The sequence below is a fragment of the Falco biarmicus genome, chromosome 10 (assembly GCF_023638135.1).
Source record: "Falco biarmicus isolate bFalBia1 chromosome 10, bFalBia1.pri, whole genome shotgun sequence".
Lineage (NCBI taxonomy): Eukaryota > Metazoa > Chordata > Aves > Falconiformes > Falconidae > Falco > Falco biarmicus.
The window spans coordinates 35,195,235-35,218,819 of record NC_079297.1 but is presented as its reverse complement, the minus strand read 5'-3'; the positions used below and the strand labels follow the sequence as shown (position 1 = coordinate 35,218,819).

Below are 23,585 nucleotides of genomic sequence, written 5' to 3'. Positions count from 1 at the left end.
GATATCAACAACTGTTTATCAGGGTTTGGCTTCACATGTTAATCTTGATTGCTTGTACCAGTGATGATCAGATCAAAGTGCTTCTGGCTCTTATTTCCTGTGCATCCTCTTGGCAGGACTATACAGTCTCATCCTCACCAAATAATGGGTAGGAATTCAAAGCATTTTACCCATCATGATCAGTAAGAACAATGAAGTCTACGGCAGAGTTATACCAGCAACTGGAGCACCTAGAGCATTCATTTATCTCATCTGAGAACTAGGCACCCAGAAGCACTGCAAGTCACTGAAAGATCGCTGTGATTCCTCCCTTTTCTAAATTCAATTCTTTTCTGGGGTTCAGCTGTGCCAGACAGACTCAATTCCCTGTTATAGAACAACCAGCCACAGACCAACCTGGTTAAGGCTGTGTTTCTAAAGCTGGCGTGGAAGCAATGTGCAGGAAAGGATGGAAATCTCCCCAGGCTCATGCAGCATGTTGCAGAGAGGAAATGCTTCCCTTTTATTTTTACTAGAAGTCTGATGGCTCTAATGATGAGGAAGCCTTCAAAATACATCCTGTCCCATGGACACACTATGCACTGACAATTTTAACAGCCTTTGTTATAAAACAAGGGTCCCTGGAAGAACATACCATGTATTGCAGTCCACTTTGATGGTTTCCCCAGGTTTATAGAAGTGTCCTCCATGAACACACGGGCATTGATCTTTGGGAATACATCCTCCACTGCCATCCAATACAAGCCCATCGGGACACATGCAGCCAGAAACACATTCTGTGACATACTGCATATGTAAAGATACAACACAAGGCAACTTGTTAATGCACAGGAAGTACAGGGAACCAGTAAAGGTGTTAGCTCTGGATGCCAAACATCTGGATTTTTTTTTTACAACCCTGTAACTGTAAGCTAGAGACAATCACGCTGTGAGTATCACAGATAGCTGCTGTGTTAATCAGTAAAGTCACTGGTCTGTGAACAGCGTAACATGTTACCGTCAGCATTTGTTAAGAACAATCATACATGCACAATCATGTTGTCCCATGCTCCTGCTAGGAGGTGAAGTCCTTACACAATGCATGTCCTGTGTCTTACAACTTTTCTGACACTCTGATCCAATCGCACCAGGACCCGCAGAGCTGCAGTTGAAGTAATACATAGGAGCTGGGCAATCTATAGGAGGAAGCAAACATTTTAGGAAGGTAATTTAATGAAAGCAATAAGGATGCTGTCAGCAATTGTAAAACAGAGCAGGGCATTTCAGAGGGCAGCATGTGTCTCTCATTTACAACTTCTATTATATTTTGCTTCTGCGCACCAGCAGTGCGGGGAGAAGGAGGCAGATAACTTCTAAGCTTTGGGAAATACCTTCATCTTTTAAAGAATTCAGCAAGTCTGATGACATTTTTACAAAGACAACTATTATCAATAACCAGCACATTTTAGGGAGCAGGCAAAAATGTGCAGAATACTAAAATGTTACAGAAAGTGAGAGATAACACAGAAAAACATCATAAATACTAGCTGACACCATAATGCCATTATTTAACAAAATCTCACCTTTTACCAGGACAGTTTCTCCAATGCAGTCTAATCTTCCTTGAATGCATTTGCTAAAGAGATTCCATAAAATGAAACACATCAGCTCTTCGCACATTTCTCTCTCACTAGAGAGAAAGGCACTGCAGAACTTCACTAATAATTCACACACAAATAACAAATTCCTATCAAAATGAGTATTTGGTACAGCTATCAGGTTCACAGACAGGAATTACCATCCCCAGAAGGAAGATTAAGACACCCAGCTCTTAAATTCTCTTCTTTCATCTGCCACTGGTTTACTGTGCGTTTACCCTACATCAAGGTTTTCCTAAGCATCAATCTTCCACTCCATGAGATAATACTAATATTTTCTTAAATAAGAGACCTCTTACATTACTAAATGAATCTGTGTTTACAAAATCGTCTGGAATTGTCAGGAAAAGATATGGGAGTTGGAAGAGAGAGAGAGAGAATAAGTAGGCATCTGAAGATACAAGTTTGTTCAACAAGTAAGTTGAATAAACCAGCCTTCCCCTGTATTTGTTTGCATTGCTGCCTTGAGCTGGTTGAAAATGAGAAAATGGCATTTTTTTTTCACTGCAGATGCAAATTAATTATGCTATTTTTAGTATTTTCCCAAAAAATATCTCTCTCTTTCTTTAAAAAAACCCTCTCAGTTTAAAAACTGAGATTAGGCGTTTTTTTCCTGGACCATTTTTATTTTTTAAATAGTCTGCAGGATGGTGTGTTGGAGGGTGGTTCTACTTTGCTTTTTTATTTCAAAGCCAGAAGCTCCCCCAAGCCCTCTGCCTTCTGGAAAACTTGCTCCCACTGCATGTGGATATTTTTTACACAACAATGAGCTTTGCATACAGACAGATTGCAAACATTACTCTACTTAGTATGTTTTCAGGTTCTTTTTTGCTAGCAGGAATATAGGATCTTAACCTTTGCTATGGCTGCACTTCCTGCCAGTGGAATATTTGCTTTGGTACAATCTAGGATAAATTTGTCATTATTCCTTATGGTAAAATGACACCATTCGGAGATTTGAGCAGGGACTTCCCCAGTGGGCCGTGACGTACCCCAGGTATGCAGCCTTTGCAGCATCAGAGCAGCTTACCACATCAGTTTGTCCTCTTGGAAGGAGTTGCCAGGCTGAACAATCTTGCCTTTGTAGTAGCAGGGACAGTCATCTGGAGTTACACATTCTTCCTCATCATTGAGGTAGGTGCCTTCAGGGCAACCACAGCCCTCCATAGGAGCAATCTGAACTTTACACAGTGGATCAGGTTCATCCAGCGAGTGGCAAGACTGGTTACAATACTTCACGCTATAGTTATAAACCATAGTCTCAGGACACTCCTCAGAGGGATCTTTGCAAAAGAAATAAAATGGATGTATGGCATTCTCTCTGCAATCATCACTCATGCTGTTAATGCACCTTTCTGCACACCGGTAGCCATAAAAGTGCTTCTTTCAAACTAGAAGACTTCATCTCCCAGTGGTCTGGGGGAAGTATGCTCACATAGCCTATGTGACAGTAAATGCTGAAATACTCAGCAGCCTGTATCTTGACTGAATAACAGAATCAGTGTGATTTTGCAATTTGTACAGTTTACATTTCTAACTAACTGAAATCAGTAACTTCTGATTTGTCCTTGTAGTTAAAAATCTTGTCCTTTATTAATGATTCCTTTGGCTGGGAATAATTTAAGAAATGAGCACAGAATCACAAATTATTTAGGCTGGAAAAGATCTTCAAGATCATCAGGTCCAATCGTTAAATGACAGCTGCCAAGTCCACCACTAAACCATGCCTCTAAGCACCGCACCTATGCATTTTTAAAACACTTCAAGGAACTCTGCTAATCATTTTATGCTACCAAAGAAAGTGTGTTTGAATTCTCAGAAATGTCTTGAGGAAACCTCTTATTGTTGTCCTCTGGGGAAATGAGAAAACAACATTTTCTAAGACTTCTGGGTAAACTGAATGTTAAATACCAAAATCTAAAGTGCTCAGCTGACACTCTAAGACAGTGAAAAGCTGGTTAATTTTCACAGGCTACCAAGAAACACCCTTCAAAACTCTCCCATAACATCTGCAGTAGCCATCCATAGGGATGATACCAAATTTTGCCAGGAAATATCACCCACATTAAAGCTGTGGTTTTCAAGAAAGCCTGGCATCCAGATTCCTCTGAAATTCAACAAGAACTGGGGATCCAGTCATCTTGGACCTCTTTCTAACTCACATCTAAGTGAGTTAGATTCTAACCCCACAGCTGTTTTTCAGATACACACAGATGTACTAGAAGGTACAGGGGAGTTGTTCATGGGCAGTTGTGTTTACCAACCTTGCAGCAATGTTATCATGATATCACTAATCGGATCCATGCTTAAACAAAGCTCTGTATGGTTTTCCAGTCTGTGCCTATAGTACACTTTCTTAGCTTAGCTAGTGTGATAGGTTTGTGTACACATCCAAAACCACCACCTCCACCAACAACACCCAGCTGGTTCCTGGCAGTAGCTGGAGCAGACATGATACTCTGTGTGTAATCAGACAGGCAACCTACTTCATAGGCATACTATAAAGATGCAGAAACTGGTACTCTTACATCAAAAAAGGCCAAAATAAGAAAAATATGAATAACGATGTTGAACACAAGTTTACATCAGATTTACCTGAATGGGTGTCTCAATTGCTAGCTGTTAATGCAATAAAACAATGTGTATACTTTCTCTTTAATTTTTCATGGAAGAAAAAGGTCAGTTTTGGTAAAGCAAGATCTGGTAAGAGAAAGGCTATTTGATTACAGTACTCATGGTCACAGATATGTATCTTAAATTACATACATCATAACTGAAGGCATGAGTGCAGAGAACATAAGCATACCAAAGATAGCTTCAAGCTAGCTTGCACAAGGAGTGCAAAAAAAATAGTGCCATGACTTGGCAAAGGCTACTAACCCCAGTGATCTTCTGGGTAACCAGTAACAAAAGTAATGTTTCATGCTTCCACTAAAGACTGTGTCACATACATGACTGCCAACAGTTAGCTGGTGGGGTTTACTTATTTCATACACTCTACTGACTGCAATGTAGACATCCTCTTAGGATATAACCTGCCTTGGACGCTGCCTGCAGCCTGGCACAGCTGGACACAGCTACAGGAGCTGGAAAAGCTTTTCCAACCCCCACAACGGGACAGGCCCCTGAGAGCTACAGTTCTGGCTCATTTATTCTTTCACTCATGAATAGCACAACCTTCAATCTTATCACAGGCATGTTCCCGAAAAATTATTTGTTCTTAAATAAGGCCTAAACTGATTGTGCTGATTAAACCATTAGCATTTTTTTCCCCAAGGTTACTGCACTGTTTGGGTCAATATTATCTACTGTGCCATGAGTCCACAGACTCCAGTCTAACCCATGCTGCAAACCAGTCTCACTTTGGCATTAAAAATGTCAGCAATCCTGTGTTGATAATAAAGCTTTTGATAAACAGGGACTGTACCTAGTACATAAATCTGCATGAATCTAGGATATTTTGCTGTGGACTACACTATGTTCCCTTTGAATTATTTCAGTAGAGGTTTTTTTGATTGTTCTTACTGTATCTTAAATGCCTTTGACAAAGCACCATACCAGTTACATTGTTTGTCTCTATTAAATATCCCAGCTAGCCCCTAAGTCAGGCAATTAAATAGATCATAGCTGCATCAAAGCTCCATTAAAAATATTTGTTATGTTTCCTGTTCAGATGTGTCATTAGTCAAGAAACCCATACATCTATTTTCATGTTGATACAGGAAAATCTCACTTGAACTATCTGATTGTTATATGGAAAAATGGAAATGTTAAAGTAAAATTCAGAAGCTGGGACTTGTGAATTTTATTCTCAGCTCTGATACCATCTCATAATAAATTCCGTCAGTGCCAAAGAAAAATCTATACATATGTGGACTCGAAACCCATGATTTAGTGACAAGGTCCAAGAAACTTTCATTCATTTGTTAGATAGTCCTGAGCTGAATATGCCTTTAAACAGTTTCTCATTCTCACATATCACTAAATTATGTTTATTAAAAACTTTACTATTTTACTACAACACGGAAAAATGCAGTTAATGAGAGTGATACCATTCGTATGGGCAATGTCTGAGACAAGAGCGTTGAGATGAACTGCAGAAAGGGTATCAGAATTAAAATATATGGGGATGCCCATGTGTTCAAAACTAACCGAATTGCAGCTCCTCATTGTGATTTGATTAATACACCTTATACTCTTTTGCTTCTCTAAGTATTGAATTAACCTAATATTTTATACAAGGAACATGCATCATAAGAGCATGAAGTAGACATGAACTGATTTTGGCAGGAAGAAGTTTTTTACAGAATATATGCTTATTGTATTTTTCAAAACTTGGTGACTAAGCACAGAAGATATTGACTGCCAGAGAGTGGCCTCTCTTGAAGCTGTTCCCCCATAGCCCTACCCAAGGTATGTTAGGATGCATACCACAGACGCCCTGCCTCCAGCCCTTCAGGGTCATGCCTGCTGCAGCACAGTCTCTGGAGTAAGTAGAGAGCACACTACACAGTGCAACTTCACTCTTCTCTGTATTACAGGTGTCATACATACATTTCTAGGGAACAGAAAGGCATATGGGTATTGATTTGTTATGTCCAGCTCACAGAAGAAACAGAGAATCACATAGCAATAAAAAAGTAGTCAACCAATATACTTTAAAAAGGTATTATTACCAATGAAACTTAATTTGTAATATCTCTAAGAGAAAATGTATGCTAATGAAATAGTATGCAAACCTGAGAAATAGGAAATCAGTTACAATCAGACAACTGCAATGACGTTATGTCTAACACTCGTGAGTAGATGAATAGTAAGAATGGTAAGAGCACCTATAGTTCATTAAAGCACTAAGAAATGTCTATAGCAGCCTCCCATGAGGATGTATAAACTAGGACATGTCAAAATATGTCATCTGAAAATATAAAGAACTGAAAATATTGCACAGTGATGACTGGCACTTGTGTACCTACCGGGCGTGTAGATATAAGATACCCAGTTAAATGACAAGTGCATAATAGAAGATGGTTTAATACGGAGTTATATGTAATGGCATCTAAAGAACTAGTTAGGTAACTATCAAAGGGAATTAAAGCTCAAGTTCTTTTAATTGGGTGGCTGGACAGAAAAACGCAGATACAGCTAGTCACTCAAAACCAGTACAGTCATACTGCACAGATGGTGACTTATCCTGCCATTACTGATGTCATGGAAAATGCTTCCATGAATCATGGTTTAAAATCTGAAGAAATCAACAGAGGTAACAGACAAATCCATAAGAAATTGGTTATTACTTTTCCTTAACTGAAAATTGCAAATTCCTGTTTTATTTATTTTTAATGTTAATTCTCAAGGAGAAATACTTTCTGAGGGAAATTTGGGAGAGGTAAAGCATAAGCCATATTTTTAAAGGTGCCTGAAGACTTATTAATTTTAGGCAAAATTTCAGGGTCAGGTATTTTCTCAGTAAGTTGTATCACCCACGCCTCCTACATGATTTTTCTGTGGTTTTGCAGAAACTTCTTTATTATTCATATAAATGTGGCAACTCTTGAGTTTAGCCAACTTTCTCAACAGCATTATACAGCTCTACATCAACAGTACTTATGGACGGCTTCTTGCATTCTAAATACAAGGAGACTAACATGATTCTACAGTAATAAATGGGAAAGATATTATGTAAATATAGTATTTATTCTCCCCCTAGACATGAATTTTAAACCAAGGCAGAGGAAATCCATGGGGCTGAAAAAGCTCTCATGTCAATTCCACACAGAAACTATGATTTGGGTTTTCAAAGAGTGAACGGATTTCAAAAACAGTAAACCTGTTTTTTCTTACTTTGCTTCTGGATCATGCAACAGAACTGTCAGTGACGGCAGTCAGTACTTTCAGGCCTGTAGCCAAAAAGGCCCATCATATCTTGCATAAATTCTCATTTTGTTATTTTTCTCATGGGTATCAGTGAACTTCTTTACAAACAGGCATTACTGTAATTTATTTCACCCCTGTAGGCCAGGGTATCTTCATGGTGGATCAGTATCTGGACTACACTAAAGCACCCATTTAGACCAGTGCCTTACCTTGATGTACACAGAAGGGTCTACAACAGAATGGCAGGCAGCAAACACACTGCTTGTATTAGACAGAAGAGCACACCAATGCTGGGCAAATTTTTCTGAAGTGGGAAAAAATATAGTTGTCCATAGTCACTTAAACCACATTTACTATCTGAATCAATATTCTTATCAGGTATCACACAGACCTAGAATGTCCTGAAGTGTTCAGATAATGCTGGAAATAAATATGGGGCATCAACAAATCAAGGTGACAAGCGTAGTTGGATGGGTGACCAGCCATCTCCCTAAAGGTTTCACCTTCCAAGTAATAACACTATTACTGTGGCTGTATTTGTAGAACACCTGTAAAACCTCCCCATTTTCATTGTTCTCCATCTAACTTCCCTAATTCTTTAGAGTCAGGCAATTCTTAACAGTCAAGCAATCACTTCAAGCATGTATTCATCAGTGAGCTGTATGGCTATAAGCTGCAGCTTTAATTAGATGTGGCCATACCTAGGAGAGTACAGTCTGAATCCTATATATACCCAGACCCAGTCAAAGTGAGAAACTAGACAGGGCACCTAGTACAGTACAACGCTTGCTGAAGTCAGTACTGTTGATAACACAGTCCTTTTGACTTCAGCACAGCTACAACAACCTAGATTGGATGAAAACCTTGCCCAAATATTAACAAAAAAGTACACTCTGCCTTAAACCTAAATTGTTCTCACTGATGCTGTGTGTGCTTTTCAAGTCATCAGTGAAGTTGCTGACTCTTTCACCAGCACTGCAGTCCTTTTGTTTAAAAGCAAAGCTGTCACCTTACAGACCTGCAAAACCCAATGTGTTCTTTCTAGTAACACCCTCAAAGGCAGCAGCTTTTGATGTTTATGAGATTTCTAAAGCTTTTTTGGTTATCTGTCATGTGAAAATTATTTAGTACTGATAACCCAGGAATGAAAAGCCTGCTACCTCTATCCACACTGTTTGAACAAGGATCTTCAAAGCTGTCCTCAACATCATAACAGCTGGCTCTGGTTTTCCATGAGTTACCAAAAGCAGAAGCTGAATCTTCCACAGCTCCAGTGACTGTTCTGAAGTCATCAGTATGGATGTTATTGAAATTGCCACAAAGACCTTGTGTGGGTTGCAAGAAAAAAAATAAGGCAGAAGGAAAGAAGAAATCACTACATCAGTGGAAAAAGAAATGGCTTCTAGATGAATATTCTTAGGTCTATAATGGACCTCATCTGAGAGAAGTTTTTCCTTCAGAGACTTCCTGATGTTCCCACACATCAGACAGGACCCTGTGTTTAAAATGTAATTACTATTTTTCTGCATTACAGTAGCACTTAGTAATAGCACAGAGATTGGAAGCTGCTTAAATGTGCTTCAGTAAACACTGGCAGGCAGAGGAGTGCCTTTCCCAAAGGCTTATACACAAAGGAAACTGCAAAAGCAAAACAATGTGGGTTGGAGAGACAGGATATAATCCCATTAAACAGATAGGAAACAGAAGCAAAAAAAAAAAGCTTACATGATGTAAACAGGAGATTGGAGGCAAAACCAAGAGCATGGTCTGCATCTTGCAAATTTCTGATGAAGGCCTGCTTTTACAGATAGTCTAAAGGACCTGCACACACTAAACATCACAGAGATTATCTAATTTTCTTCAGCAAATTGAAGAGTTTAGCCAATACTTTGTTTCAGGAAGGTTATAGATTTAACCAGGGGTTCTAACATACCAAATTCAATATAAAATCAAATTATTTGCTCACTCTAAGTGATAGACAATCAGCTATAACTCAGTTTAAGAGCAAACTGAAAGAGCATTGTGTCCCCTACCAGATGTGCGATTCTGGTAAGAATGATCAACTGTTATGGAGAGCTGCATTACAGGTTTCATTTGCACTCGAATCCGTACTCCAGTTGAGCTCAAGATTTTGATGAAAAAAGTAGAGGGTCTGAAGATGGTGACACCATCTAAAGAGGGAAAAAAGAAAAGAAAGAGGTGCACGCACTTGCAAATCTTTATGAAGCTGAGTAAACAGGAACTTCCATCTATCAGTGCATCCAGTATAACACAGGAATTCCCAGGCAGTCCCAGACCTAGTATCCACCTAAGGCAAATGACCTAACAACGAGTAGGATCGAGGGTTTTTTTCAGAGAAAGGAGCTGGAATCCCTCTTTAAATAGGTGTAGGTTAGTCTGGGGAAGATGTGAAGAAGGATATTTACCTTTGCTTACTGGCAGTTTCACAATGAAATTGTTCATGTAAATATTTCCACAGGAACATATTTTTATAGTCTGCCGGGAAAAAATAAAAAGAAAAAGCCCACAGTAGTGAATGCATATGGCATGATACAGATGACAGCAACCTGACAAGCTTCATTAAGCATTACGAAGTAGTGTCTTCAAAACATGATCACCTCTAGGGTCAATGTAACTCGGTGTCTTGATGCCATACAGTAATGCAGAGCAAATCTCTAGGCCGTAACAAAAAATATAAAGCCCTCTCCATAAGCAACAGCGCTGATTGAGTGTTCTCACACACCTAGAGGTTTTCTTTTTGAGAACTGCATGTGAGATATTATGTGTAGGTTTAGATCCCTCTCACTGAAAATGTAACATACCCAAAACGAGAGCTGTCTGATGCAAACTGCCTCACTAGTTAATGGATGGAGACAGGCCCCTCCAGAACAGCTCATACCTTAGGTGGGCTAATGTCCTTTGGAAATCCCCATCTTCCTCTGTTAACTGTAGAGGGAGGTTAGTATGTTTGATCTCCTAACAAGGTTAGGACTGCACCAGTTAAATACCAGGTGAACAGAATGAATCTGTGTAACATTAAGAGTGCATAAATACCAGCCCTAACTCAGCTTCCACTGAATTAGTTTTAAATCATGGCATAATCTTCAGTGGGAGGGGCCTTTGGCCTTCATTTGGAAAATTCTACTTCACTCGATGCATTAGGAAAAACTACAAGACTCAGAACTGCTGTGAAAAGAAGGGGATCTTTTCTTGTAGAAAACTTCATCTTTAAAAAAGAACGAAATTAAAATGTTTGAAGTAATGGAAAAGAGTGGGAAAGCTGACAAGGATAATTTTTATCCATCTACCTCTAAAGAAAATGGAAAAGCCAGAATCAAAAATAACTGGAAAGGAAGTGACTCTGCCAGAACAAAACCAATAAACACAAGCACGGCATCATCTGCTGGTATTAATCTTGCAGTCTCGCAACAGCAAGAGACCAAAATGAGTCCACAGTGCTACAGAAATTGCACCTTGAACCTAAATAAAAGCGACATATTATGTGTAACTAATTAAAGCAAGTTACTTACAGTTCTTCCTAGTGTGACTAATACATTCTTTAAGCAAGTTATTGTCTTTGATGTCCCACACTGGATGATCTCTCCAATCACTACAAATGTGTCATCAGTATTCTGAAAAGACATGAGAAAGGGGATGTGCAGGCATTGTTAGCATATTGCAGGAAAGGAGCTAGAAGAGAAAAAAGGAGTCTCTGAAAGGCTACCATGGAATAATGAAAGAACTGGGGCATTTAATCTCTGATTGCAGACTGCTTCATTTCATTGCCAAAATCAGTGACATTTACTGCTACACTCTGTTTCCTTGCTATCAACCTGTGTGCACTGTGTATTTGCAGACAGTCATGTGGAATTCAATCTTTTTGTAGGAACTTTTGCTCATCCACTTCCTTTTGACAGTCATACATGAAAAAAGCTTCAGGAGAAATGCTTTAATCTTGGCTAATACATCCATTAAGAAAATTAAATCATTTTTTTAAAAAAGTTATAAAACCATGACGACGCTGCAAAACTTCGATGCTAAGCATCAAGCAATTGACTTGCAATCCATTGCAAATGGGAAAATTTATGAGGTTTAAGACTGAGCATGTGTTGAAGTGCTTTGCTGGATTGGTGCCATTTAATTAAGTCATAGAAAGCTCCAGTACAGTTTAATGCCTCATGCTACTCAAGAGATTTAGGAGTGAAATGGGAGATTCTTCATACCTTAGCTAAGACATAATGGCAGTTGCCATGAAAATTGAATCTCTTGTTATCAAATGTTGTTATATGGAATCCTCCATCTATATTGCAAGTTCCAGAACAGGGCAGAGAGATACAGCTCCAGTGGCCTCCTTTGCAAGTACTGTACAAAACCCAAAAAGGAGCAGTCAGAAAAAACATAGGTTTAAAACTTCAAAACATCTGCACAGATGACACCCTTTTTGTCTTTTTAGCTTTTCATTTGGCTGCTTATTAAATCCCTGTGGAATTAAGACTTTATATTAAACCCTTGAAGTGTGAAGGTTGAATGCTTCTCAATGAGAGAGTTAACTGCACTAGGCTTCGGCCTAGCTCCTTCAGAAAGACACCGACTTGGCCAGGCAAGAAATGTTTTTCAGGGCCTATAAATTGTTTACTTGAGTTTTTAAAGAAAGAAGGAATGAACCTCTTTAAGCAGGATCTTGCAACATTTCATGCTACTGATGCAACTATTCAGCAAGTTCCTGATGCAATATTTCAGCAACTAACTGTGAAGGACCTGAAATAATGAGCAGTTACAATTCTTAGAGCTGTGCCCACAGGAGGGGAACAACCCAGCAACATTCAGCTCAGGGTTTGGGAAGAGTGAGGATGTGAATATATGGGACCCACCCACTACTCATCAAGTTCAGTTCCTCAAAATTGCAGTTTTTTATGACTATTTCCTCAAAATGCAGGAAATATTCAATCCAAAGGGGTTTGCTGAACATCTGGCCTATCCCACCATGTACAACGGCATATTTCATTACTCCCTATAGTAAAGGTTAAGCCTATGGTGAAGAAACGAAGCTGTCTCATGGGAGCCCAAATAACACATACAACTGTTCATTCGCTAGATGGGTATCAGAGTAAGAAATAAAATTGTTTTGAGAATAATATACCTGAGGTCTTATCACCTTTCACTAGTGCAGAGTGGAGATGGGTTCAAGCTACAGGGTTTTTTCTGTATCAAATCGTTCTCAAGGATCAGGACTTTGAAACAGCTCTTGTAGATCTAATGGTTGGAAATGTAACTCATTAACATGACTCCTTGCCTCACTTTAGTGGCCAATGCCTCTGAACTAAATAGCGAGGAGTCTCATTTTTCTGCATTCTGAAACCTTGAGCTCAGTTTTTGCAGTTCCAGTCGAGGGTGGCAACTGTGTGAGGCTGAGAATTTCCAAATTTTCATGTACTGTTGAAATTCAGACTCAGGCTTTGCATTATTATTTAAGACAAATATTAGGAATAGGAAAAAAAAAAAAAAAGGAGAAAAGAACAGGATGCAGCTCATCAACACTCTGAAATAAATGCCTCTGCCTTGTTAGTGCAATCACAGTGCAATTTACAACATTACCAGTTCTGGCAGGGAGTGAAGTAAGTCTCTCCAGATGAGTAGACTTTGCCTTGAAACATACAGGGGCAGCTGTCTCTGGGGACGCATTTTTTGCCACCGAGGTCATCAAGGATAGTTCCTGTTCAGACACATTGTCTAGTTAATATTCCTTTGGTGAGTCTAGGCAACACTATCAAGGAAGACACACATAACAAAACAACTCTGGAGTGAGTATTCAGCATTTCTGTAAATGAATGGGATGTGTTCTAAGGAAAACACCGCACCAGGCTCTTTCAGGTGGTAACGGATGGGAAACATTTTATACTAAGCTGAAATGAAAGCAATGTAAACCCCAAAGAGTATCACTGCATGTTACTGAAATTTGTCACTGTGAGCAGGATCATCAAGTGCCAGATTGCAAGCATGTGAGCCAGTTTCCATCCTTTTCTCATAGTGAATCTAACAGGAATCAGACCTGCATCTTAGCTTCTACTTCATGTGCAAATTTACATGTGTACATACCTGGCAATGCATTTATGCATATGTGACCTTCTGTGTAACTTAACCTCCAGCAAAATCTAGCCTATTAACAGGGAGGCACCTCACCAGACATCACCTACATTCTTACTGTCTAATGAAAACCTCTCCTTTTTCCACATCTGTACCATTTTTTTCTTTCTAGTCCTTAGAAATCTTTTCTCTCCCTTCCTCCAGTGTCAGGATCTTGAATCTTTAGAGATCCGGTTCTTTCAAGAAAGTTGTTAAATTATGCTAGAAGAAACAGTTTATTCATTGGTGTTAGTATAAAATGTTAAAGAAAAAAAAATGCCACTAACTGAAAGGGGCCAACCTCTCTCTGTGTGTGACCCATCGGAAGAAGTGAACTGCCTTACCAGGAGGACAGAAACAGCCATCTGTACACGGGGCTTTACAGATCCTGCTCCTTTCTGGGTCAGCACACGTGTCAGCACAGGAGTTTCCACATTCCATGTACTCCATGTTGTTTGGGCATTCCTGATCTGTAAGACCAAATGAAAACAGGGTATGTTAATGATGTATTTATAAGAGCTCTCAAGTAATTGTATCACTACCCAACTCCTTCTTCCGCCTTTCCCCCATATCTTGTTTGCAAAACTTTCTATCCAGATGTGTCATGTTTGTTTAATCTCTAAAGGAACTTTTAATGGGCACTTTTACTTCATGTTTGGAGAAAACAGTACTGCTGGGAAATATAAATTATTTCACATTATTTTACTAGCTCAAGGTTGGCGGAAGTCATGATACAAGCAAAGGACAACAGAATCATTTTTGGAGTCATAATAGTTTATTTTTGCCTGAAGCATCAGTCATTCTGGTATTAATTTCCTATCCCAATGCACACCAGCAGTTTGGGAGAACTACCTGTAGCCTTCCCCCTGGATTTAGTGATTTCCTGCTCTGTAGCTGCAACTACCAAGTATGAAAGCACAGGATACAGTAAGGACAAACTCATTAGACTTCTCAGTCTAGGCTCTTTATGAGTTAACTGTGCCTGGTAAATCAAAAAAAGAACTGGAGAGAACTTAGCCATAAGGAGGAGGGGGACAATATTAAGATATATTTCTAATTTAAGGAGCAAAATCAAGTTAAATTTGCAGAAGCTTTTCTATTAACAATGTTTCTGTCAAAGTACTTCTACAGATTGGTTCACAGTAGTTAGCAGAGCTCCCGGCTTTGCTCTGCTGGGATCAGAATACATGTGTATATGTCTAACCTGAAAGAAATCTCCAGAGCAGCAGTTACTTACAGCAAAGTTCTTTGGTTCTCCATTCCCCAGGGTCTCCCTTCCTGAGGACACAGTCTCGAGAGTACTGGTTTAAAGTGCTGCATATGCAGCTGGAAACCAAATCAGAGTGAGAAGAATTAACTACACAGTGGCACATATCCTCAGTGCAGGTCTCTACATAGTCATCAAATGCAACCACTTTGGGGCAGTTTCCAAAACGGGACATAAGTTTCTTGCATTTTGTTTTCTGTAAATGAGAAAAGGGAAAGAAAAGCAACGCTTGAAATTTTACCAGCTTTCAGGTTTATGGATGTGCAACGCAATTTTTGATGGTGTGATGCCAGAGTCACAGGATAATTCAGATTGGAAGGGACTTTTGGAGATTATCCAGTCTAACTTTATGTCATGGGGTCCTTTTTCTTGGACTGGAAGCTGTCATTCAAATGTGCATTTTCCCAGTATCTATTTCTTTTATACTGTAAAGAGATATTTCAGTTATAAGATCAACATGTTGGTCAGATTCATGGGTAGGCTCCTGAAAAATTCAGTATGGTGCATGTTCTATAATTAACGTTTGTTTCAACACAGTTTTTCCAGGGCTGCAGTTCAGGAGGGTTTATACTTCTCAGCCACACATACTTACATATTTACTGCATCTATGGTCTTCCCTTCTAGGATGTCTTCCAGTGTGGTCATCTGGACTCACATCTGCACACTTTTCTGATGGATCTTCTACTTTGTGGAAGTTCCCAAATTGCCTTGGATGCATTTTATACCCTGTAAAATCCCCAGAGGCATCTGAGTAACTGCCTGCAATTCTGTAGATCAGGTAGTGAGTTATAAAGATGCACTTAATCTTTGGGCTCTAAGACAGTATGCTCTTCACCAAACACCCAAATTTAAGTACAGCATCCATTATTATAGTGAATGACAGCCTGATATAACTTCTGTTGAGCTACAGCCAGGAATCCAGCACATTTGTATCAGGATCTGCTGTCAGCCTGGGCATTTATGTTCACATGAGACTCTTGACCTTTCTTATTGCACCTGATCACTTCCAAAGACTTCTGTTCATTGTGGGTGTATTTGAACTTACAGTTTTGCATTCACTTGTGTAATTATTGTACATTTTAGTTTGCCTTCTATCAAAACGTAAATTTAGCACAGCATTAGATGCAGTGCGTTTGTATTCATCTGGAAGTCTATTACTTTTTACAGGCAACAAAGGATAGGAAGAGGGAGCAAGAGGAAGACAGGCACAAAATACATGTATGTTAACTATTACACTACGTAAAGGGGTGCATTTTCCCAAAGCATTACCAGAGACTTGATCCTGGATGCAAGAAATTTTTGCAACAAAGTTTGAAATTTACACATTTTTATGGAGAGTATGCATAAATTGCCATTCTCTCTCTCTCTCTCTTTTTTTTTTTTTTTAAAAAAAAAAAAGGTTTTATAGACAGATTTGTGACCAGGTGACCAGGTCTGTTCTCTTATAATGGTTCAGTCCCTTAACTAAATGCAGGTCTGAGAGAATTACTTCCACAAAAATGTTATTTCCAGGTGTTTTACCACTAACTTTTCTGGAAATAGAAGTCTTTCTAAAGCCCTGAGCTCTTGGAGCTATGTGATTTGTCAAAGATCTCAATTGACATTAAAGAATATAAAGAATAAAATCTTAAAATGAGCTGCTTCATGCAGAAATGAGATTTTTCTTCCTGATAATTTTTTTTCCTTAAGAGAAAAGAGTCTGAAAGAATTTGGACCTTTATGCCCAGTGGATATTAAGCTGGGCAGGCAGATCGACTGCTGCCTGCTCAGCCCAGGGAGAAGGATGCGTTCACAGCAGAGAGGAGGGATATAGGAGGCCACCTGACCCCTGGGTGTGGAAACTTGTTATCCAGATGATAACTTGAACCAGATGCATAAAAGGAGAGCCTGTTTTTCTTAGAGCAATGCTTCTCAGTAGCTAACTTTCTTCAGAAAAAATCAGCAAGCTTTAGTTTTTGCCTGTTGCGCTTGTGAAGTAACGGGCAGAAACATGACTAAGATGCATTCAAAAAGCTTAATATGAAATACGAAAATGAATGCCAAATCTATTGCTACAAGTGGTATTTTTTAATCAAATCTCAGGATTCTTTCTGAATAGGTGAGGTAGACGACAATAGTTTTCTGGTGACTTAAGAAGCCCAGGTATTATATGAAGGGGTGACGTAACTTTGGCTTCAGTCCTGCAGCTATTATCTCAGCATGCAGGTTTCTTTCCACTCATTCTACCTGCTGCAGGACTGTAGCCTCAGCTCTGCTGTGTTGGCCTCTTTCCAGTTCAGTGCAATATCTGAAGGTATCAGTGGATGGCACCACGGTTTCTGCAAAGATGCTCAGTGAAATCTCTCTGGCTTAGTGATGGTGCTTTCATTTCATTACAGAGGCAAACATAACCACATTTGATACCCAACTATAAAATGGTGAAAATGGAAGGACACAAATCGTACTTGTGCCTGATTTGAGACTACAAGTTCCTGAAAGGTTGCTACTATCAGTGGGAAACCAGGCGATGTTGCTGCGTGATAGCCAGGCAATTAATTTGGGTCAAAGAAGTTTGAGACTTGCAAGTTTGCAAATGGCAGAGAAATCCAAATCACCCCAGAACTTCTTAAAATACATCTCCTGTATATGGAAATGCTCATGTATTTCAGAGTGCCTGTCAGGAAATCTGAAACTCTGCTTTGAGGAAACAGATACCAAGTTTTGTGTCACATATTAAGAGTTCTGTTCTATGTGGAATATGCTGTAATCATGGCCTACCATCCAAAATCAAATCATTCTTCTCACTGCCATCATAGTTCCCACACAGACCACATATTTTCTCTTTATATGTTTCTTCGAGGTCCAGCTACAAAACAAAAGGAAAGAGAAAGCCCAGAGCTTAAAGGTTTCCCCACATCAGCAGCACATGTTACAAAGCGATTCACAATAGAAAAGCACCATAGCAGAAATGCTTGTTATTCATTTGTAGCAGTCTTCTGTTACAAACCTGCCATAAAACTTAACTGCAGACAGGTTGAATTTAAATAGGAAGATAATCCTCTAGCAATTGTCATTCCTAGCTACTAAGGAGCTAAATGAAGCGTGCTGAACACTGGAGAAGTCCTTGGACCAGTGTCTCCCAGTATAGAGATAGTGGTATATAGGCATGTGGTACCTCTTGCAAGGTACCACAGCTTCACTCTGGGCAGGTGAGGTAACTGCTGTGAAGCTCGATGCTGTGAAGAAGCAGCTTCTGGTCATTTTTTAACCACATCTAAAGCTTTTTCTAGTCCATAGGCTAAATGGGACACTTCATAGATTTTCTAGGGGTGGGTCTGTCCAGTGTAACCTATTCTGCCCATACTTGGGGGAATAAAAAGCCAGGTTAGAACATTATTGCCTTGCTAGACAAAACTACTGCACCTAATCACTCCCTCATGCTTGGAGGGTAGTACTGGAGGTAGTACTTGGAGGTAGCACCAAAAATAGGCAGTGCTTTTCCTACAAGTGTGTCACCCTAAAAGTGTATCCACTCTACAGGGGATGCTTGTAATACTTCAGGTACTAATTAGTAGAGGGGAAGGGGGGAAGGAAATACTTCATTAAATCAGAATTTGAATACTACTTGATTGCTTCCTGATTATTTTTTCTCTATTCACCATCTACCCTCTCCCTGTCTCTCTGAACGTGCAACTTTCTTTTATCTAATATCTCAGTCCTAACTGTGGAGGTTAACTGTTCACACCCATTAGTGCAAATACAGTGTTGCAGAAGAGGATTATTTTGGGGTGGACACAGAGAGGGGAAGTCCCACATCGCAAGGCTTTGGAATGAGAGAGGCCATTGTCTGAACTGGCCACAGGATATTAGTTTCCCACACAAAATGTACATCAAGACAAGAGGGTAATTAACAAGTCAGAGCTGGATGGACTAGCTGTGCTGCTGCCAGCACCCCATGGAGGAAGCAGGTAATTACAGGGGTGCTATCTCCAGGGTTAACAGGGACACCTTTTGTCACATAAAATGAGTTGGGAAGGCCTGGGGGTTGTGACTCTATGCCCCTGCCCCATGAAACTACTACCTAGTTTGGTATGTCCCTACCAGCTTATGGATACAGTGATACCTCCCCTCCCCAGTCTCTTATATCAACACAGTGCCTGCGTCCAACTCTGCTTTTCATCACTGATGAGGTTCACCAAGAGAAAAACAACTAACTGGCTGTTCATACTAGGAGAGTGTCAGCCCAGTTCCACTTGAGTGTCAGGCCCAGCTTGGAAGTGACTTGGAAGTAAGTGCAGGTGTCCTCAATCAGGATGCTCTTCAAGCTGAAAGGCATGGGGATCCTGGAAATTGGAGGGAACAAAACAGATTGCATTGAAAGAAAAGACTGATGAAATTCTCTCAGAGATACAGGAAGAAAAACTAGAGCCAAAAGGAGCTAAATAAGCCATGGAGATACTCTTTTCAAAGTCAGCCTTCATCCACACAATGCATTTAATTTATGCATGATCACCTTGTCCACTGTGACTTTTTACCAACCTTAATCAACAATTTATTTTGGTCATGAGTGTGTCAATACTGCAGCCACTCAGCTGATACTAATGCAGCTCTGCTTGTTTTTATATCCTGAGGACCTAACCTTAAAGGTTATAAGAAGATCACAATACTGGGAAAATGGCCCTCCACATGAGGATGCTGCAGGTTCTTATTATCCCTCCAGGCTTTCTCTGACATTTGGGATTCACAAAGGTGTGAAAAGAGCTCTGTTCTGTCACTCATGTACTGATGTGACTCAGACCTACACAACTTTTTTAATCTCACCAAGACAATTACTGTTCATTTTCCCAGAGCCTGAAAAACTTAGAAAATCAGAAAATGGCTAAAAGGAGATTTCTTGCCCCTTTGATTTAAAAGATACACCTAGGCTTTGCTACTATAATTACAACTGAGTGATGCTATTCTATATTTGGTCATTTCTAGAAAGCTGTCAAGATAAGATAGCCCATATGATTACAGTTTTCTGTCCAACAAGATCATGAGGGTTTTTCCTAGAGTCAAAGCTTGCCTTGGCCCTTGGTACCTATATGCTGGGAGCAGGTCACTGCACTTCTCATGAGGGCTGCCCTTAAAATTGTGTGCGACTTTCAGCTACTGTTGAATATGACTTTTTATTTATGGAGTAGTTTTACCCTTCTGCTTGCAGTTTGCTTTCTGGTCCATTTCACATTGGAATTAAAGGTACGGATTTTGACTTCTGAAACTTCTGTCTTTTGTGTAAGAAGATCACAAGGCAAGCTGTGATCTGAAAAGCAAGGCAATTTTCTAGACTAATTATCTGGAAAGGGAAAACTTTTTCTGAAAGGATCATCTTTTCCTGAACAGCAACATACAACAGTAGGGTCACTACCACAGAAATCATGTTATGAGAAAAAAGATACAAAGTTTCTACAGAATTTTCTATAAACGAAGTGTTGATGTTATGTCCTTCCCTTCACCCCTCCCTCCCAAATCAAAGCAACATTAAGGAAACTTACACATTTTGTTTTTATAACATACATATTGCTTTTTGCTTATCATGTTGATGTGGATCCCTAGGAGATGTAGTTTACATGCTTCTTGTCTCTTCCACCACAATGGAGCGGACCTTTTGCAATAGCCTGTTCAAAGTGCTACAAACGTATCACACACAGCCATTTGCACCTCTGCAGCGTAGGACCGCTTCCTAGACAGACACCTGTTGCTAATATATAGTAAAAAACCTGCTGCACAACAAAACAACAGTATGGTCTTTACTTACTTGTTCCCATTCACTGTGATGCCTGTCTCCTTCACCTCCAAGATCACTCCATCAATGATGACAGTGAAGTAGACCAAGAAGTTATTCTTGTCACTGCGTCTGATCTGGATGTTAAAGTCCTGGTAGCTGTCATTGCAGTGTGAAGCGAAGACATATGTGCAGGTTCCAGGAAAATTGAACTTAACATGGTCAAATGTATGAAAGTGGAAATTGCCCCAGGTAGCACACTCACTCCTACTGACAGTAGAGACCTGGACTAAAGAAAGAAGTCATAGGAGGGGAGCTTAGAAATTCATCCCACATGAGGTTCTCTTTTTTTGTTGAAAGACATTAAAGGATAGATTTTCAAAGGCAAAAATGTTAACCCCTGGAAAATACTAGTTTGTGAGAAGGAGTTTCATCACACTGAACTTTTGAAGTCCATGCCAGAGATACCTCCAACATAAGAAGATGAGCCCAGGCTCCTTTGAAGTTAACAGTGAGAAGCAGAAGAGGTTCAGCTTCCCCACCTTACATACCTGCCTAGGAAGAACATGCTCTAAGACTGCATGTTTCTCTCCATTGTCTATAAAGGTTGCTGAGGGGTGCCCATGTAGAATGGCACCCATTGGCATGTATACTTTAGATACCTTTACACTGTAGATATCTAAAGTAAAGTGAGGGGGATCCCATCCTGCCTGCCTAAATCTCATTTCTGCTTTTGTATTCCTGCTTCTTAACACAGGCAAGAGTTTGGTCCAAAGCCTTGAACGGAGTCCCTTCCAGGAGATACCACAGGTGGTGTGACTCTTCAGCAAAATGGCAGCTGCTGATCTCAGCAGTTAAGGCTGCCACCAGCTGCAACAGTCAGCTCAGAGCTAGTTTCTCATCTCAACCAGAACTCATGCCTTAGACCTCTGAGCTGTACCTCTGCTGAAGGTATTGACACGTACTTCAAGTGCATAGAAGACATCACTTCAGAAAGTAGTGTTCACACCACTAAGCTGCACAAAGCCAGTATGAATCACCTTGAATTAAATAAGCTTGCTACAAAATGCTTTTAGCATTTCTTCCAGGCCCATCTGAAAGACTGACAAATGAAAAAGGGCAAATTTCTTTATGTTGTTTATGTAGCCTGTTTAGGAAAATCAATATAGTAACATCCACCACAGATCAAATAAAAACCAGTCATTAATGTACCCAGTGAACTCTAAAATATTATTAAAATATTCTTACCTAATAACCAGCAAGGGAACACTGAAAAATTCAGAACTTGATGTTAGAAATGGGCAACACAAACTCGAGTGCCAAGAAGTCCTTACAGAAACAGCTTTTTAAAGTGACTCTTCAAAAATTTGCTTTAGGTGTTTGCAGCACTAAAGTGGATTATGGTGATCTAGCACTTTTGTACACAATAATGAGGGGAAACTAGAAAGTTTGGTGATTCTTGGAAGTTGAGTTACTAGAATTACTAAGACAGCAATAACTGTCACATTCATTGTTAATGTATTAAGCGACTGGGAGAAGATTAAGACATTCAAAACTAAACCAGGAGGTAACAGTGCAGCAGACCACAAAGACCGTGATTACTCCTAATGCAGTATTTCACACTGGGCAGTCAAGCCTAGCAGGCACTACAGTAACATACTTCTATAGAGACTGCATGTGAAATGTGTTGAAAAGGATGTCGCTTTTTTTTTTTTTTAATGATGCAAACTGTATCCAGAGAGTATCCTCTTTCAAGATTAGACACTTAGGACATCAAACAGTTGATAAACTACCTAGTAGTGAAAGAAAAAAAGTAACATACTTAAATCATTACATTAAGAATGAAACTGTACAATGTTAAACAGTATCTGGTACGTCTACAGCTCTTACATGAATATGTTACATATTTTCATTTGACAATTCTATTTGTCACCTATGGAGAGCAACATTTAAGCAAATAATTTGAGAATTAAGATACTTTCTTTTCTTACCTATCTGAACAGGTTCTTTGCCCTTACAACAACTCCAAATTAGGCAGAAGATCCAAAATGACCTCCACTTTTTTATTTCCATCTTGCCATGAAGCGGTAACTTGAAAATCCTTCCAGGGGAGTGTTTTTTTCTTGGCTTATAGGCAGATTTTTATAGTCCAGGAATTTGGCGTGAGAACAAAACACCGATGGCAGGGTCCCCGAAAGGTGGAGCTTCATTCAGTTTTCTTTTGGTGGTTCGTGTTTAGCACCCAGCAACCTTCTGTCTTTCAGATTAGACAGGTATCTAGTTCTCTTCCTTTCTGCAGAGACAGTGCTTTCTTATTTCCTTTCTTTAATACAGGTCCCCCAGCCCCCAACACCTACAGTGTTGCTTTTTCTTTGGCAACAATAGTTTTCTTTTTCATAACATCTGATTAGTAACATGCAATCATTGCCCTCTTTTAGAGCTTTCATCTGGCTTGCACATCAGCAGTGTCCCCCAGCTCAAGAAAAAGTGTTCGTTGACTCTGCTAGCTTGATGGTGACTTCTCAAAGTTAGAGCAAAAAATATTGTAAGGTCAGGCATAATATATGGTCTATATAGAGCAAAAACTTTAGGCAGCAGGGCAATGTCCTTTAAGAAGTGTATCCAAAATATCTTACAAAAACCACCAGAGCTTTACTGCTTCAACAGATGAGGAATGGCATTAGTCTACAAAGTGCAAACTTCTTACCTCTATTGTACAAATGGGATTTAATTGCACCAGTCAGACATGGGAAGTCAATTTGTTCCTTATGCACACAAAGGTGGTGCTTTCTCCAAACTGCATAAGGGAGCAGTGCCCGAGTCTCACCAAAAGGTAGACACAATTCATTCCTTCACGTCCTCAATTATGCTGCTGTAAAAGGGTCTCTTGGTGCTATCAGAGTGCTCCAATACCCAATCACATACCCATACAATTCAGCAG

The 23,585-nt window shown here is 39.7% G+C and overlaps 1 protein-coding gene across 1 annotated transcript in view; it reads right to left on the bottom strand.

Moving 5' to 3' along the window:
• Window positions 1-22,849, bottom strand: part of LOC130156338 (mucin-5B) — a 44,010-nt gene extending 21,161 nt beyond the window's left edge. Inside the window, exons 1-19 of the mRNA XM_056354740.1 lie at window positions 22,636-22,849; window positions 20,678-20,933; window positions 19,109-19,223; window positions 17,659-17,746; window positions 15,494-15,627; window positions 14,872-15,097; window positions 13,979-14,104; window positions 13,107-13,224; window positions 11,735-11,873; window positions 11,042-11,143; window positions 9,938-10,007; window positions 9,545-9,682; window positions 8,672-8,836; window positions 7,721-7,815; window positions 6,069-6,195; window positions 2,668-2,920; window positions 1,563-1,615; window positions 1,075-1,175; window positions 635-786 (exon numbers count right to left, since the gene is read on the bottom strand). Coding sequence (XP_056210715.1) covers window positions 635-786; window positions 1,075-1,175; window positions 1,563-1,615; window positions 2,668-2,920; window positions 6,069-6,195; window positions 7,721-7,815; window positions 8,672-8,836; window positions 9,545-9,682; window positions 9,938-10,007; window positions 11,042-11,143; window positions 11,735-11,873; window positions 13,107-13,224; window positions 13,979-14,104; window positions 14,872-15,097; window positions 15,494-15,627; window positions 17,659-17,746; window positions 19,109-19,223; window positions 20,678-20,933; window positions 22,636-22,717 — 2,540 coding nt within the window. The 5' untranslated portion in view covers window positions 22,718-22,849. The remainder of the gene's footprint in view (window positions 1-634; window positions 787-1,074; window positions 1,176-1,562; window positions 1,616-2,667; window positions 2,921-6,068; window positions 6,196-7,720; window positions 7,816-8,671; window positions 8,837-9,544; window positions 9,683-9,937; window positions 10,008-11,041; window positions 11,144-11,734; window positions 11,874-13,106; window positions 13,225-13,978; window positions 14,105-14,871; window positions 15,098-15,493; window positions 15,628-17,658; window positions 17,747-19,108; window positions 19,224-20,677; window positions 20,934-22,635) is intronic.
• Between the last annotated feature and the right edge of the window lie 736 nt (window positions 22,850-23,585).